At 45.2% G+C, this 14,675-nt stretch overlaps 1 protein-coding gene across 1 annotated transcript in view; it reads right to left on the reverse strand.

Annotated features, from left to right (window-relative positions):
- SCP2 (sterol carrier protein 2) overlaps nucleotides 1-14,675 on the reverse strand; it is a 146,201-nt gene that overhangs the window by 114,622 nt on the left and 16,904 nt on the right. The window contains exon 2 of the mRNA XM_066269172.1: nucleotides 2,933-2,990. Within this exon, the coding sequence (XP_066125269.1) occupies nucleotides 2,933-2,990 (58 nt within the window). The remainder of the gene's footprint in view (nucleotides 1-2,932; nucleotides 2,991-14,675) is intronic.

Below are 14,675 nucleotides of genomic sequence, written 5' to 3' on the forward strand. Positions count from 1 at the left end.
AAAAAAAAAAATACCAGTGGCATATTTCACAGATCTAAAACAAATATTCCGGGCCTGACCTGTGGTGGCGCAGTGGGATAAAGCGTCGACCTGGAACACTGAGGTTGCCGGTTCAAAACCCTGGGCTTGCCTGGTCAAGGCACATATGGGAGTTGATGCTTCCTGCTCCTCCCCCTTCTCTCTCTCTCCCCTCTCTCTAAAAATCAATTAAAAAATCAATAAATAAAACAAATATTCCAACCTTGGCATATTGGGATGACTCTGTAACCAACTGAGCTACCAGCCAGGGCTCTACATTATCATTTTATAATCAAAATATTATATTTGCATATTACTGAAGTAATAAAAAATTTTAATGAAATAAAAAAAATTGAACAATAAAAAGAACTGTTTAAGGCCCTGGCAGGTTGGGTCAGTGGTAAAGCGTTGGCCTGGCGTGCAGGAGTCCCGGGTTTGATTCCTGGCCAGGGCACACAGGAGAAGCACCCATCTGCTTCTCCACCCCTCCCCCTCTCCTTCCTCTCTGTCTCTCTCTTCCCCTCCCGCAGCTAAGGCTCCATTGGAGCAAAGTTTGCCTGGGCACTGAGGATGGCTCCATGGCCTCTGCCTCAGGCGCTAGAATGACTCTGATTGCGGCAGAGCGATGCCCCGGATGGGCAGAGCATCGCCCCTGGTGGGCATGCCGGGTGGATCCCGGCCGGGCGCATGCGGGAGTCTGTCTGACTACATCCCTGCTTCCAACTTCAGAAAAGTACACACACACAAAATAAATAAATAAATAAAAATTAAAAAAAGAACTGTTTAAACATCTCCCACTTCAGAGAAAGAAAGTACTTGGTGACATCAGTCAAGAGAATGTTTAACAAAAAAAAAAAAAGAGAGAGAGAGCGAGAGAGAGAGAAAGAATGTTAAACAACCTAAAACATACACATTAAATGAACAGTGTCTACTCAGAGAATAAACATCAGTTAATTAAATTTCATGAATCTGCCTGACCAGGCGGTGGCGCAGTGGATGGAGCGTCGGACTGGGATGCAGAGGACCCAGGTTCAAGACCCCGAGGTCGCCAGCTTGAGCACGGGCTCATCTGGTTTGAGCAAAAAGCCCACCAGCTTGAACCCAAGGTCGCTGGCTCCAGCAAGGGGTTACTTAATCTGCTGAAGGCCCGCAGTCAAGGCACATATGAGAAAGCAATCAATGAACAACTAAGGTGTTGCAATACGCAATGAGAAACTAATGATTGATGCTTCTCCTCTATCTCCGTTCCTGTCTGTCTGTCCCTGTCCATCCCTCTCTCTGACTCACTCTCTGTCACTGTAAAAAATAAATTAAAAAAAAATTTCATGAATCTTCTTTTGGGGAGCAGAGATGCTCTGATTTAATGTATAGTAATATCTAAATACTGAGTTAAATAATAGAGTTGAAACAAAATCCAAATATAGCCTGACCAGGTGGTGGCACAGTGAGTGGACAGAGTGTTGGACTTGGACGCGGAGAACCCAGGTTCAAAACCCCAAGGTCACCAGCTTGAGCACGGCTCATCTGGTTTAAGCAAGGCTCACCAGCTTGAGCCCAAGGTCACTGGCTTAAGCAAGGGGTCACTCGGTCTGCGGTAGCCCCCCGGTCAAGGCACATATGAGAAAGCAATCAGTGAACAACGAAGGTGCCACAACGAACAATTTATGCTTCTCATCTCTCTCCCTTCCTGTCTGTCTGTCCCTATCTGTCCCTCTCTCTGTCTCTGTCCCCCCCAAAAAATAAATCCAAATATACACGCACTAAGTACTAGGTACTGGTGGAGACAAGGAGGACTATCTAATGAATAACCATAGTAACCATAGTAACTCTTTTGGAGTTGCCTGGCAACAAGCTCACAGGAACAGGAAAGGTCCAGGAGACTTCCCACAGGACTGTATGCCTAACAACTTCATGGGGCCAAGGAGCTCCCAAGGTCTCCATATGCTGGGAAACTGGTATTTTCCAGCACTCCCAAACAACTGACACCTAAACTTAGATTGTTTGGCCTTGAGTCTAAAACACGTATTCCCACCATGCAAAGAAGCTAATGTGCTTGTCCTCCTTTTTTGAAAGAAATAATGAAATTCAGATCCACAGTTCAGCCAGCAACAGCCTGGCCCAAGCATGTGTCACTGAAGAATGACTAACAGAACATAGATCCACACACTTATGGACCCTTCTCTCTTTAGGTTCCAGCTCACTAGCATCCACCTAAGTCATTTGCTTAATACTCACTAGAATAAACAATAACTAATTTCATTACCTATTAGTCGCATACTAGCCTAATGATAAGAAAAAGAATTCTCTACATTGGCTCAGTCAAGTGAAGAAAGGAAAACTACCATACAAGTATTTAATACATTCTGAATGTGATGATCCCTTTTGTACGAAAGGAAGACACTAACTAGTTTTGTATTATCTCCTAGAATCAAGTTATCCCTTTTAATGACCCTACCTTTCTCTCCCATAGAGCCCTTTGCTGTCCCAACACACAGTTGTTTAGCACATAAAATCACTGTCTGCTCTGGCTCTCTAGCTAAGAGTAACCAAGCTCTTTTCCCTTTCTCCTTTCTAGTGAGCCACTGGGCAATTGCCTGTATAGGTTCTTCTCCCTTGACTGGGTTTCCTTTGATGGTTGCAAGACTGTTCCACAATCAAGACTAATAACACAATAAACTATCATGTTCAAAGATTTAACTATTCACCTGACCTGTGGTAGCACAGTAGATAAAGAGTCAATCTGGAGCACTGAGGTCACTGGTTCAAAACCCCAGGCTTTCCCCAGTCAAGGCACACACAAGAAACAAATGCGAGTTGATGTTTCCTGCCCTCCTCCCATCTTTCTCTTTTGCTCGCTCTAAAATCAATAAATAAAATCTTAAAAAACAAAAAAGATATAAATGTTCTATATTACCTGCTTCTTTTGCCATTTCAGGGTAGTCTCTTTCATTCTTTTGCCCAGGCTTCACGAACTAGAAATACAGAAGGAGATAATAAATAGAAACAAATTTGGTTAGATTTTCTCACATCAGAGAAATTCATTCATTTAAATAAAAACATATTGAACACCTATTATGTGCCTGGATTCTGATAATAAATAATATACAGTCCTTACCCGCAGGGCACTTCCAGTCTAACGAAAAATAGGAACTTATACTACAGCGTTGTAAGTACAGGACGATTTGGAGAGAAAACCACCCAGCCTCAAAGGGAGGACTAGAAAGGCTTCCCAGAAGAACTGACATTGAAGTTACGTCTTTAAGGGTGAGTTAGCCAAGTAAGAGAAAAGGAAAATCTAGGGCAAAGGTCTAGAAGTAAGAGAATATGGCTCAATCCAGGTACTACAAACAATTCTTATTTTGCAGAGATTGAAGCACAAGATAGGAAGTAACAAGTGATGGGGCAGAATAGTAACTTAGGACCAAATAGTAACTACTAACACTATTAACTTACTGTGTTATGAATTTTGCTAAGCACTTCACATGTATTTCCTCATTTAATCCTCACAACAACTCACAAGAGATCTTAGAGGCCCTCCTATGACGTCTGGGTTTTATCCTGAAGACCAGATATTTTTTAAAAGAGATTGAAGCCTGACCACGTGGTGGCGCAGTGGATGGAGCACCGACCTGGGACACTGAAGACCCGGTTCAAAACTCTGAGGTCGCCAACGTAAGTTCAGGATCATCAGGCCTTTGTGCAGGCTCACCAGCTTGACTGTGGGGTTGCCGGCTTGAGCATGGGATCATAGACATGACCCCACGGGCGCTGGCTTGAGCCCAAAGATCTCTGGCTTGAGCAAGGAGTCCCTGGCTCAGCTGAAGCCCCCCCCCCCCAATCCAAGGCATGTATGAGAAAGCAATCAATGAACAACTACGATGCCACAACTACGGGTTAATGCTTCTCATCTCTCTCCCTTCCTGCCTGCCTGACCCTGCCTGTCCCTCCACTTCTCTCTCTCTCTAAAAAAAAGAGAGAAATAGAGGTTGGAATAAAACAATGAGATACTATTATACACCTATTAGAACGGCCAAAATCCAAATACTGACAAGGATGTTGACAAGGATGTGGAGCAACAGGAACTCTCAAGGATGTGGTGTAATTCAAAATGGCACAGCCACTTTGGAAAATAGGTTCCCAGTTTCTTACAAAACTAAACATTCTCGCCTGACCAGGCAGTGGCGCAGTGGATAGAGTGTTGGACTGAGATACCGAGGACCCAGGTTCAAGACCCCGAGGTCGCCAACTTGAGTGTTGCTCATCTGGTTTGAGCAAAAGCTCACCAGCTTGAACCCAAGGTCGCTGGCTCGAGCAAGGGGTTACTCAGTCTGCTGAAGGCTCCTGGTCAAGGCACATGTGAGAAAGCAATCAATGAACAACTAAGGTGTCACAATGCGCAACGAAAAACTAATGATTAATGCTTCTCATCTCTCCGTTCCTGTCTGTCTGTCCCTGTCTATCCCTCTCTCTGACTCTGTCTCTGTAAAAAAAAAACCAACAAAAAAAACACACTAAACATTCTCTTACCACACAATCCAGCAATGGTGCTCCTTGGTACTTAGTCAAATAAGCTGAAAACTTACGTCCTTTCAAAAAATCTGCACAAGGATGTTTGTGGTAGCCTTATAATTGCCAAAACATGGAAGCAATCAACATGTCTTTTATAGGTAAATGGATAAATCAACTGTTGCATATTCAGACAATGAAATATATTATTCAGCACTAAAATGCTAGGAGCTATCAACCCACAAAAAGACATGGAATAACTTTAAATGAATATTACTAAGTAAAGAAGCCAATTTGAAAAGGCTACATAGTATATGGTTCCAACTATATGACATTCTGGAAAAAGCAAAACTACAAAGACAGTAAATATATCAGTGATTGCCAGGGATTGAGGGGAAGGAAGTATAACCAGGCAGAGCACAGAGGATTTTTAGGGCAGTGAAGCTATTTTGTATGATACTATAACAGATAACACTTCATCATTCTTTTGTCCAAACTCATAGAATGTACAACATCAAGAATGAACTCTGAAGTAAACTAGGGACTTTGAATAATGATTTGTCAATGTAGGTTCATCAGTTGTAACTAATCTGAACTCTGGTTAACTTAATAATAGTAGACGAGGCTATGCATGTGTTGGGGCATGGAGTATACAGGAACTATGTACTTTCTGTTCAGTTGTGCTGTGAACCTAAGACTGTTTTGAAAAATAAAGCCTTATTTTTAAAAAGAGACTGGGAGACAGGGATGAGAAGACTTGCATTTCAGATCATTCTAGATGCAATATGGAGAAATAAAAAAAGGGAGCAAGGCTATAGGCAGTGAGACTAAATGGCATAATTTTGAAATAGTCCAAGTGTGAGTTGACTAACATAGTAGCACAGAGGATGACAAGAAGTAGCTACCTTAAGAAACATAAAGTAAAATCTACCAAACTTGGTGACTGATTAGAAGTGGAATGGTTTGCTGTTCAGTGCTTATGTTAAAGATAAGTTACTTTCAAACATCTCTGATTGCACCTGACCAGGAGGTGGCGTAGTGGATAGTGTCAGCCTGGGATGATAAGGATCCAAGTTCAAAGCTCCAAGGTCACCTGCTTGCATGTAGGATCATAGACATAACCCCATGGTTGCTAACTTGAGCCCAAAGGTCACTGATTTGACACCTAAGGTTGCTGGCTTGAGCAAGAGGTCACTGGCTCTGCTGGAGCCCCCCCACCGTCCACCTCAGTCAAGGCACATATGAGAAAGCAATCAATAAACAACTAAAGTGCCACAACTACAAGTTGATGCTTCTCATCTCTCTCCTTTCCTATCTATCTGTCTGTCTCTCTCCTGCTCACTTAAAATAAATAAATAAATCTCTGACCACAAACCACAATAAGATACACAGCCCAGTATACACATACAGTCCTCCATGGGTTCCCACACGGGACTAGTTTCGGGACTCCCCCAATAGATACCAAAATCCACGGATGCTCAAGTCTCTTACATAATATAGTGTATTTTCATATAACCTATGCGCATCCTCCTCTATATTTTAAATCATTTTTAGATTACATATAATACCTAATATAATATAAACACTATATAAATAGTTATCTTGTATTGTTTAGGGAATAATGGCAAGAAAAATAGTCTGCACATGTCCAGTACAGACACACCTATCACAACCATACAAGCCTAACTACATAGTACATATTAACTACAACATAATTATTTTTTTATTAAGTGAAAGGTGGGAAGACAGACAGATTCCCACATGTGCCATAACTGGGATCCACTCAGCAAGCCCCCTACAAGGTGATGCTCTGCCCATCTGGGGCGGCTGCTCCGTTGCTCAGCAAACGAGCTACTTTATTTTAGCACATGAAGCAAGGTCATGGAGCCAGGCTCAGTGCCCTGGGCCAACTTGCTCAAACCACTGGAGCAATGGCTGTGGGAGGAGAAGAGGGAGAGAATGAGAAGGGGGGAAGGGGAGAGGTGGAGAAGCAGATGGTCACTTCTCCTGTGTGCCCTGACAGGGAATCGAATACAACATAATCCTTTCAGAGGAATATTTTTGATCTGTAGAATTGGTCTATAGAACGAGCAGATATGGAAGACCAACTGTATATTCATATATAATTAAAGCAAAAAATCCATTAAATATTTATTATATTATTAGTACAGTATTTTCTTTTTCTTTAACACTAGAGGCAATCTTCTAAATTAATTTCATAACCTCCAGGGGGTCACAGGACCCAGTTTAAAACACTGTATAGATACTGTACTTAAATACCACACTTCAATGCTGTACCAAAATGAATCTGTTAAACTAGACCAAACCCAAACATTTAACATTTATTCCTATCTCTGACCCATCCCAATTCTTCATAATTCCTGAATTAGAGAATGCTTCATAATTCCCTAATTCAGGATCCAAAAATTGCCTATCTCCTCTTACTTATTCTTCAGTCTATTAGTCACAATTAGAGCACTTACAGAAAGCGTGTATTATAAAGAGTACTGTGCTAGGCGCTAATAAGTAATATCTGTTAAAGATTAAATTACCAACCATGTAGTGAAATAATGTCACCTTCCCATTTCTTACTGAAATCAAGGCAATTTTTAAAAAAATGTAAGCTTGACCAGTTGGCTCAGCAGTACAGCGTCAGCCCGGTGTGGCAAAGTTCTGGGTTCGATTCCTGGCCCGGGCACACAGGAGAGGAGCTCATCTGCTTCTCCACCCTTTCCCCTCTTCTTTCTCTCTGTCTCTCTCTTCCCCTCCTGCAGTCAAGGCTCCATTAGAGCAAAGTTGGCCTGGGCACTGAGGATGGTTCCATGGCCTCCACCTCAGGCTCTAGAATGGCTCCAGCCACAAAGGAGCAACACCCCAGATGGGCAGAGCATCGCCCCCTAGTGGGCATGCCAGGTGGATCCCAGTTGAGCATATGCGGGAGTATGTCTGACTGCCTCCCTGCTTCTAACTTTGGAAAAATACAAAAAAAAATTTAATCAGGCAAATAAACATATACAACATTACCCTTTCAAAATTAAAATCATGTTTAGGTGGAAACTACCACATGTCAATTAACAACAGATTGGATAATGGACAGTAAACCATGGACAGTACATCAATGAGAATGAATAATCTATAACTACACATAAAATTATGGATGAATCCCACAAACATAATGTTAAACAAAAAAGCCAGAACTAATCTATGGTATTAAAGGTCAAAAGTCAGGATAATAGCAAGCCTTTGAAGACTAGTCAGTGACTGAATGAGGGCACAACGGGAATTTCTGAGGTACTGGTCATGATCTATTTATATTTTATTCTGGTTTTTACTTTTTTTTTTTTTTTTTAATTTTTATTTTATTTATTCATTTTAGAGAGGAGAGAGAGAGAGAGAGAGAGAGAGAGAGAGAGAGAGACAGGGGGGAGGAGCTGGAAGCATCAACTCCCATATGTGCCTTGACCAGGCAAGCCCAGGGTTTCGAACCAGCGACCTCAGCATTTCCAGGTCGACGCTTTATCCACTGCGCCACCTCAGGTCAGGCTGGTTTTTACTTTTTAAGCAATCAAAAATTTTTAAAAAGTATCACAAGACTCATAATCAAAAGAGCAATCCTGTTTCATACTCCCCACCTGCTCAATGTACCTGGCTGAGAAAACTCAAGGCTACCAAAAGAATGTGCCAAAGCCCCGAAGGCAGGGCCCCCATCTCCCAGTCTCTGTTGCCTAAGTGTCAGCAAATTTATACGGGTTTCATGTGGACTAATCCACCCTCCTTAACACTTTTGTAAGTTTTCACTTCCCTGACACAACTCTGCCCCCACTCACCACCCTCTTGATCCCTTCATTCGCCCTTTAAAACACCTAGTCACCTCTGTATAAAGTAAAGTTGAGTTCAGCTTACATTGGACTTTTTTCTCTTTTGCAACAGTATATTATTGATTAAAATATCCTAATAGTTTACCTAGAATCCACCTTGATCTTTAACACTACCACCCAGACCAAAAAAATTGGAATTTGCTTGCCACTCCAGAAAGTCCTCTAGGGACTCCGTCCCGATCTCTATCCCCACCCCACCACCAGAATAATTAACTACTATCCTGATTCTTAACAGCAATCACTTCCTTGTAATATTTCATAGCTTTAATTCCTAAGTGTGTATCTCTAGACATTATGGTCTAGTCTTGCCCATTTTTAAAATATTATAGACCTTTTAATTCTCTTCTAATCTACAGCTTCCCCTCCACTACTCTTTTCCTCTCAATGGAGCTGTTCAAGAGCCCAGAGCATTTGACCTGTGGCTTCCCAGAATGTTGATTCTGCCAATTGCTTACATAATCATGTAGCTCAACATGTTTCTCTTTTCTCCATATATGCAAATTGGCAGCCAATCTAAAAGCTTGCCTACTCATATTTGCCTCTTGGCAAAACTATAGGTGATATATTGTAGGGAAAGACCCTGCACAAATAGGAACCTAGTTAACTTCAGAGCAGGGGTTACTTGAAGAACAGGGGGTCTCGGAGTGTGTTAACTTATAACAGGAGACTGGCCTGGGGTTATTTGAATGCAAGTACACGGGATTCTTGGAGGAACGCCATCAAGAAACAGATGTCCTTTATGGTTGATAAACTCTGGGACTCTGATTCTTCTCGTGACCTTGATCATGAAGAAAACAGTAGACGTGCAGGATTAAGGATGGTTTAGTTGGGAAAAAAGACTTTTGTAGCTTTCTATCAATAGTTTTATCTGCTGAGCTGTGGCTTTTTTTTTTTTTTTTTTTTTTTTTTAAATATTTTATTTATTGATTTTTTTAGAGAGAGAGACAGAGAGAGAGAAGGGGGAGGAGCAGGAAGCATCAACTCCCATATGTGCCTTGACCAGGCAAGCCCAAGGTTTCGAACTGGCGACCTCAGTGTTCCAGGTCGACGCTTTATCCCACTGCGCCACCACAGGTCAGGCCATGAGCTGTGGCTTTTGGAACTCAATAAATATGCAGTGGCTCAGTTTCTCGGGGCTGATTCTGCTTCCGAGTTTCAGCCCTCTGCTTGTACTACTTTCATCTGATGTGTCTTATTCCTTGTGAATCCGAACCATAAAAGAAATCATTAACAGTATATGTACTCGCCTGACCTGTGGTGGCGCAGTGGATAAAGCATCAACCTGGAGCACTGAGATCACTGGTTCAAAACCCTGGGCTTGCCTGGTCAAGGCACATATGGGAGTTGATGCTTCCTGCTCCTCCCTTCTCTCTCTCTCTCTCTCTCTCTCTCTCTCTCTCTCTCTCTCTCTCCTCTCTAAAATGAATAAATAAAGTCTTTAAAAAAAAACCCAGTATATGTAATGTCTGATTGCTTATCTCTCTGTGGTGTGTTAGCAGCTGTTGGTGCTCAATGACTACTTCCTAGTCTCAAGACTCTTTTACTCTCTTAAAAGATCACTGAAGATGCCAAAGAGCTTTTGATTAAAAGGGTCATACTTACCAACATTTACCATCTTATACTTAAAACTGAGGACATTTTATTTATATTTGTGTGTGTGTGTGTGTGAGAGAGAGAGAGAGAGAGAGAGAGAGAGAGATAAGGTGCCAAAAAATTGCTAACATTATTATTTTAAAAGGAAGAGTCAGGCCCCCTTACCCCTCCTCTCTGAAAAGAAAAAAACCCAGAGAAGGAGATTCAAGGGGCAAAAGTTAGTTAGTAACTAGTCATAGTTCTCTGGAAGGATAAAACTTATATGGAAACTCCCTCTTCCCCTTCCTTAAGATCCTTTAGAAGACAATGTACACATATCTTTTTTTTTTTTTTTACATGGACAGAGAGAGAGTCAGAGAGAGGGATAGATAGGGGCAGAAAAACAGGAACGAAGAGAGATGAGAAGCATCAATCATCAGTTTTTCGTTGCGATACCTTAGTTGTTCATTGATTGCTTTCTCATATGTGCCTTGACCGCGGGCCTTCAGCAAACTGTGTGACCCCTTGCTCAAGCCAACAACCTTGAGTCCAAGCTGGTGAGCTTTTTGCTCAAGCCAGATGAGCCCGCGCTCAAGCTGGCGACCACCTCAAGGTCTCAAACCTGGGTCCTCCGCATCCCAGTCCTACGCTCTATCCTCTGCGCCACCACCTGGTCAGGCTATATATCAATATATCTTAATTAAAAATTCCTACACTGGGCCCTGGCCGGTTGGCTCAGTGGTAGAGCGTCGGCCTGGCGTGCGGGGGACCTGGGTTCGATTCCCGGCCAGGGCACATAGGAGAAGCGCCCATTTGCTTCTCCACCCCCCCCTTCCTCTCTGTCTCTCTCTTCCCCTCCCGCAGCCAAGGCTCCATTGGAGCAAAGATGGCCCGGGCGCTGGGGATGGCTCCTTGGCCTCTGCCCCAGGCACTAGAGTGGCTCTGGTCGCGGCAGAGCGACGCTCTGGAGGGGCAGAGCATCGCCCCCTGGTGGGCAGAGTGTCGCCCCTGGTGGGCATGCCGGGTGGATCCCGGTCGGGCGCATGCAGGAGTCTGTCTGTCTCTCCCCGTTTCCAGCTTCAGAAAAATACAAAAAAAAAAAAAAATTCCTGCACTGCCCTGGCCGGTTGGCTCAGTAGTAAAGCGTCGGCCTGGCGTGCAGGAGTCCCAGGTTCAATTCCCGGCCAGGGCACACAGGAGAAGCGCCCATCTGCTTCTCCACCCCTCCCCCCTCCTTCCTTTCTGTCTCTCTCTTCCCCTCCCGCAGCCAAGTCTCCACTGGAGCAAAGTTGGCCTGGGCACTGAGGATGGCTCTATGGCCTCTGCCTCAGGCGCTAGAATGGCTCTGGTTGCAACAGAGCAATGCCCCAGATGGGCAGAGTATCGCCCCCTGGTGGGCATGCCGGGTGGATCCCGATTGGGCACATGTGGGAGTCTGACTGCCTCCCTGTTTCCAACTTCAGAAAAATACAAAAAAAAAAAAAATTCCTACACTGTCTGACCAGGCAGTGGCACAGTGGATAGAGCATCGGACTAGGATGCGGAGGACCAGGTTCGAGACTCCGAGGTCACCAGCTTGAGCGCAGGCTCATCTGGTTGGAGCAAAGCTCACCAGCTTGGACCCAAGGTTGCTGGCTCGAGCAAGGGGTCACATAGTCTGCTGAAGGCCCACAGTCAGGGCACATATGAGAAAGCAATCAATGAACAACTAAGGTGTCACAACAAAAAACTGATGATTGATGCTTCTCATCTCTCTCTGTTCCTATCTGTCCCTATCTATCCCTCTCTCTGACTCTCTCTCTCTCTGTCTCTGAAAAAAAAAATCCTACACTGATTCTAACTCTTCCTGTTCTCCTGGAATCCCGAGAGTGAAGTATACTTCTAGACAAAGGGATCACAAGACCACTCCTCTTGGTACCATGCTCCCTCCTTACCCACCCCAACCAGTACTTGATTTTGTATGAAAGAAGGTCTAGAACGGTAAGAGGGCCTACATGACTTCAGATCATGTCCCATGTAGCTAGCTGGCTAATTAATAAAACTCCTCAAATTTCTTCTGTAACTTGCCTGGTGTCTCTATGTAACCTGCAGATTGCAGTACTTTACATTTGGGGTCTCATCCGGGATGCTGGTGTTCCATGTCACCGGGTAGAGACACCCGGACTGGCTGGCCTCTCCAGAAGGTTGCCTGACCCCGCTGGATCTCCAGGAGGGGCGCCCCCTGAGATGTCCCTGTGAGGTCAGTTGGCAATGGGGGAAGGTCACATGAGGAACCACCTACACCCATGACCGCCAAAAGAAATGGCCACACCCATGCCTGCCAAAAGAAACTGCCCAGGAGCATTTTGAAAAATAACAACTGTCTGTCAGCCAATGAAATTTCACCACCCACCACCACCCTACCAACGCTATAATTACCCCCGGGGTGGGAGAAGCTATGCGACTTCCTTGTCCCTGTCTTGCGGACCAGTGAACCTCTCCCAGAAGCGCTCTAAATAAAGCTTTTGCTTGTCCACATACGCCCTTCTTTCTTCCTCGGCAGAAAATACCTTATATTTGGTGCCAAAACCTGGGAGGAGCTTGAGTCCACAAGCGCCGCTCCTCTCCCCTTCCCTTCCAAGGAAGACCAGGATCTCCGACCTTCCACCCACTTTGGCACATGGTGCAGTAAGTCCCCTGCCTCTGGCCTCCCCTCAGTTCTTTCCAACTCCAAGACTCCCTGACCGTAATCGCAGCTGCGATTCCTCCTACCATTTCCGTGTGCGTGTGTGCCCGTGGAAACGTCTCAGACACTCCCACTCTGCCTGACTGTCCAGTGGCCAGGGATTGAGTTGCAGGATGCCAATTCTCATCTCTGATCACCCCAAGGTTGAGGCGACCATGGGGACACAGGAATCTAAACCTGACTCAAAAACACCCCTAGGGTGCCTTATCCGAAATCTCTCAAACATAGATCCCTCCCTAAAGAAGAAGAAACTGATCTTCTCCACTATGGCCTGGCCACAGTACCCACTGGATAACCAGACCAAATGGCCTCCTGAAGGGACTTTCGACTTTTAACACCCTCACTGATTTACAGAACTATTGCCAGAGAACTGGGAAATGGTTGGAGATCCCTTACATTCAGGGCTTCTGGTATACATGCTCCTGTCCTAATCTCTGTGCCACCTGCTCTTCTACAGCACAAGTCCTTTTAGCCAGAGAAACCTCAGCTAAATCCTCCGCTCCTGATCTTTCCTCCTTCGCTGATCCCCTTGAGGAACTCTCTCCCCCTCCTGCACAACCCCCTCCGTCCTATCAGGATCCTCCTCTCCCTTCGTCAGATCCTGTTTCTCATTCACTGGCAGATACCAGTCCCTCTCTCTCCTTCCCTGTCAGTGCTCACACCAGATCCCGCTCCGAGACACAAGAGGGAGACAACCTTCTCTGCACTCTCCACGAGGTGGCCAGAGTGGAAGGAGTTGTTCAGGTTCATGTTCCTTTTTCCCTCTCTGGTCTGTTTGCAATCAAAAAGCATTTAGGCTCCTACTCTTCTAATCCTACCGCCTATACCAAGGAATTCTAATATCTCACTCAAGCATATGACCTCACTTGGCATGATCTCTGTTATTATGTCTTCTACCCTTACCCCCGACGAACGGGACTGGATCCCTACGGCGGCACAGATTCATGCCAATCAGGTTCATCTCACAAACAACCAAATACCAGTTGAGGTACAGGCAGTCCCCGATACAGACCCCAACTGGGATTACTAGACGGGACAAACAGGTAGGAGACGACGAGACCAAATGATTGAATGTCTCATAGCTGGGATGCAGAGCGCAGCACAAAAGGTAGTTAACTATGATAAATTAAGGGAAATTACTCAAGAACCTGAGGAAAACCCAGCCCTCTTTTTGAACCGCCTCACTGACAGTACGGTCCTCCATACCCATCTAGACCCTGCCTCCGATGCCGGGGCCACTGTATTAGCCACCCATTTCATTTCCCAATTGGCCCTGGACATTCGGAAGAAACTTAGAAAGGCAGAAGAGGGCCCCCAAGCCCCTATCTGAGACCTGTGAACATGGCATTTACAGTTTTTAATGGTTGGGAGGAAAAGGCCGAGGCTGCTCGCCAGGCCCACATGCAGCAGAAGGTAACGCTCCAAACCCAGGCTCTTGTGGCAGCCCTGAGGCTGGCAGAGCAACAGGGGCAAGGCACAGGAAGTGCCCGACCCAAGTCCGGGATGCAAGGAGGAACCCCACCAGGAGTTTGCTTTAAATGTGACAAAGAGGGTCACTTGGCCCGGCAGCACCCCTGCCTGAGGGCACCCACTAAACCCTGCCCTAACTGCAAGCAGCCCGGTCACTGACAGAGCAATCGCCCCTCCACGCAGAGGACAAGCCACCCAAATGGGAGGCCAAGCCAGTCAGGCAGGCCCATTGCTAGAACTCCTCGGCCTCACGGACAACTGATGTGGCCCAGACTTGAAGACCCCCTCACCCTCGCCAAGCCCAGGGTAGTGCTGCAGGTAGTGGGTAAGTCCATCTCATTTCTTGTGGACATGGGGATACCTTCTCTGTTTGCCATCACACTCTGGATCTCTAGTTCCCTCACAGGTCTCAGTTATGCGAGTGGATGGGACCCCATCTTTTCCCCTTCACATGCCACCCCTGACATGCAGTGTGGATGGACTCCCCTTTTCGCACTCCTTCCTTG

This window comes from Saccopteryx bilineata, chromosome 3, assembly GCF_036850765.1.
Source record: "Saccopteryx bilineata isolate mSacBil1 chromosome 3, mSacBil1_pri_phased_curated, whole genome shotgun sequence".
NCBI lineage: Eukaryota > Metazoa > Chordata > Mammalia > Chiroptera > Emballonuridae > Saccopteryx > Saccopteryx bilineata.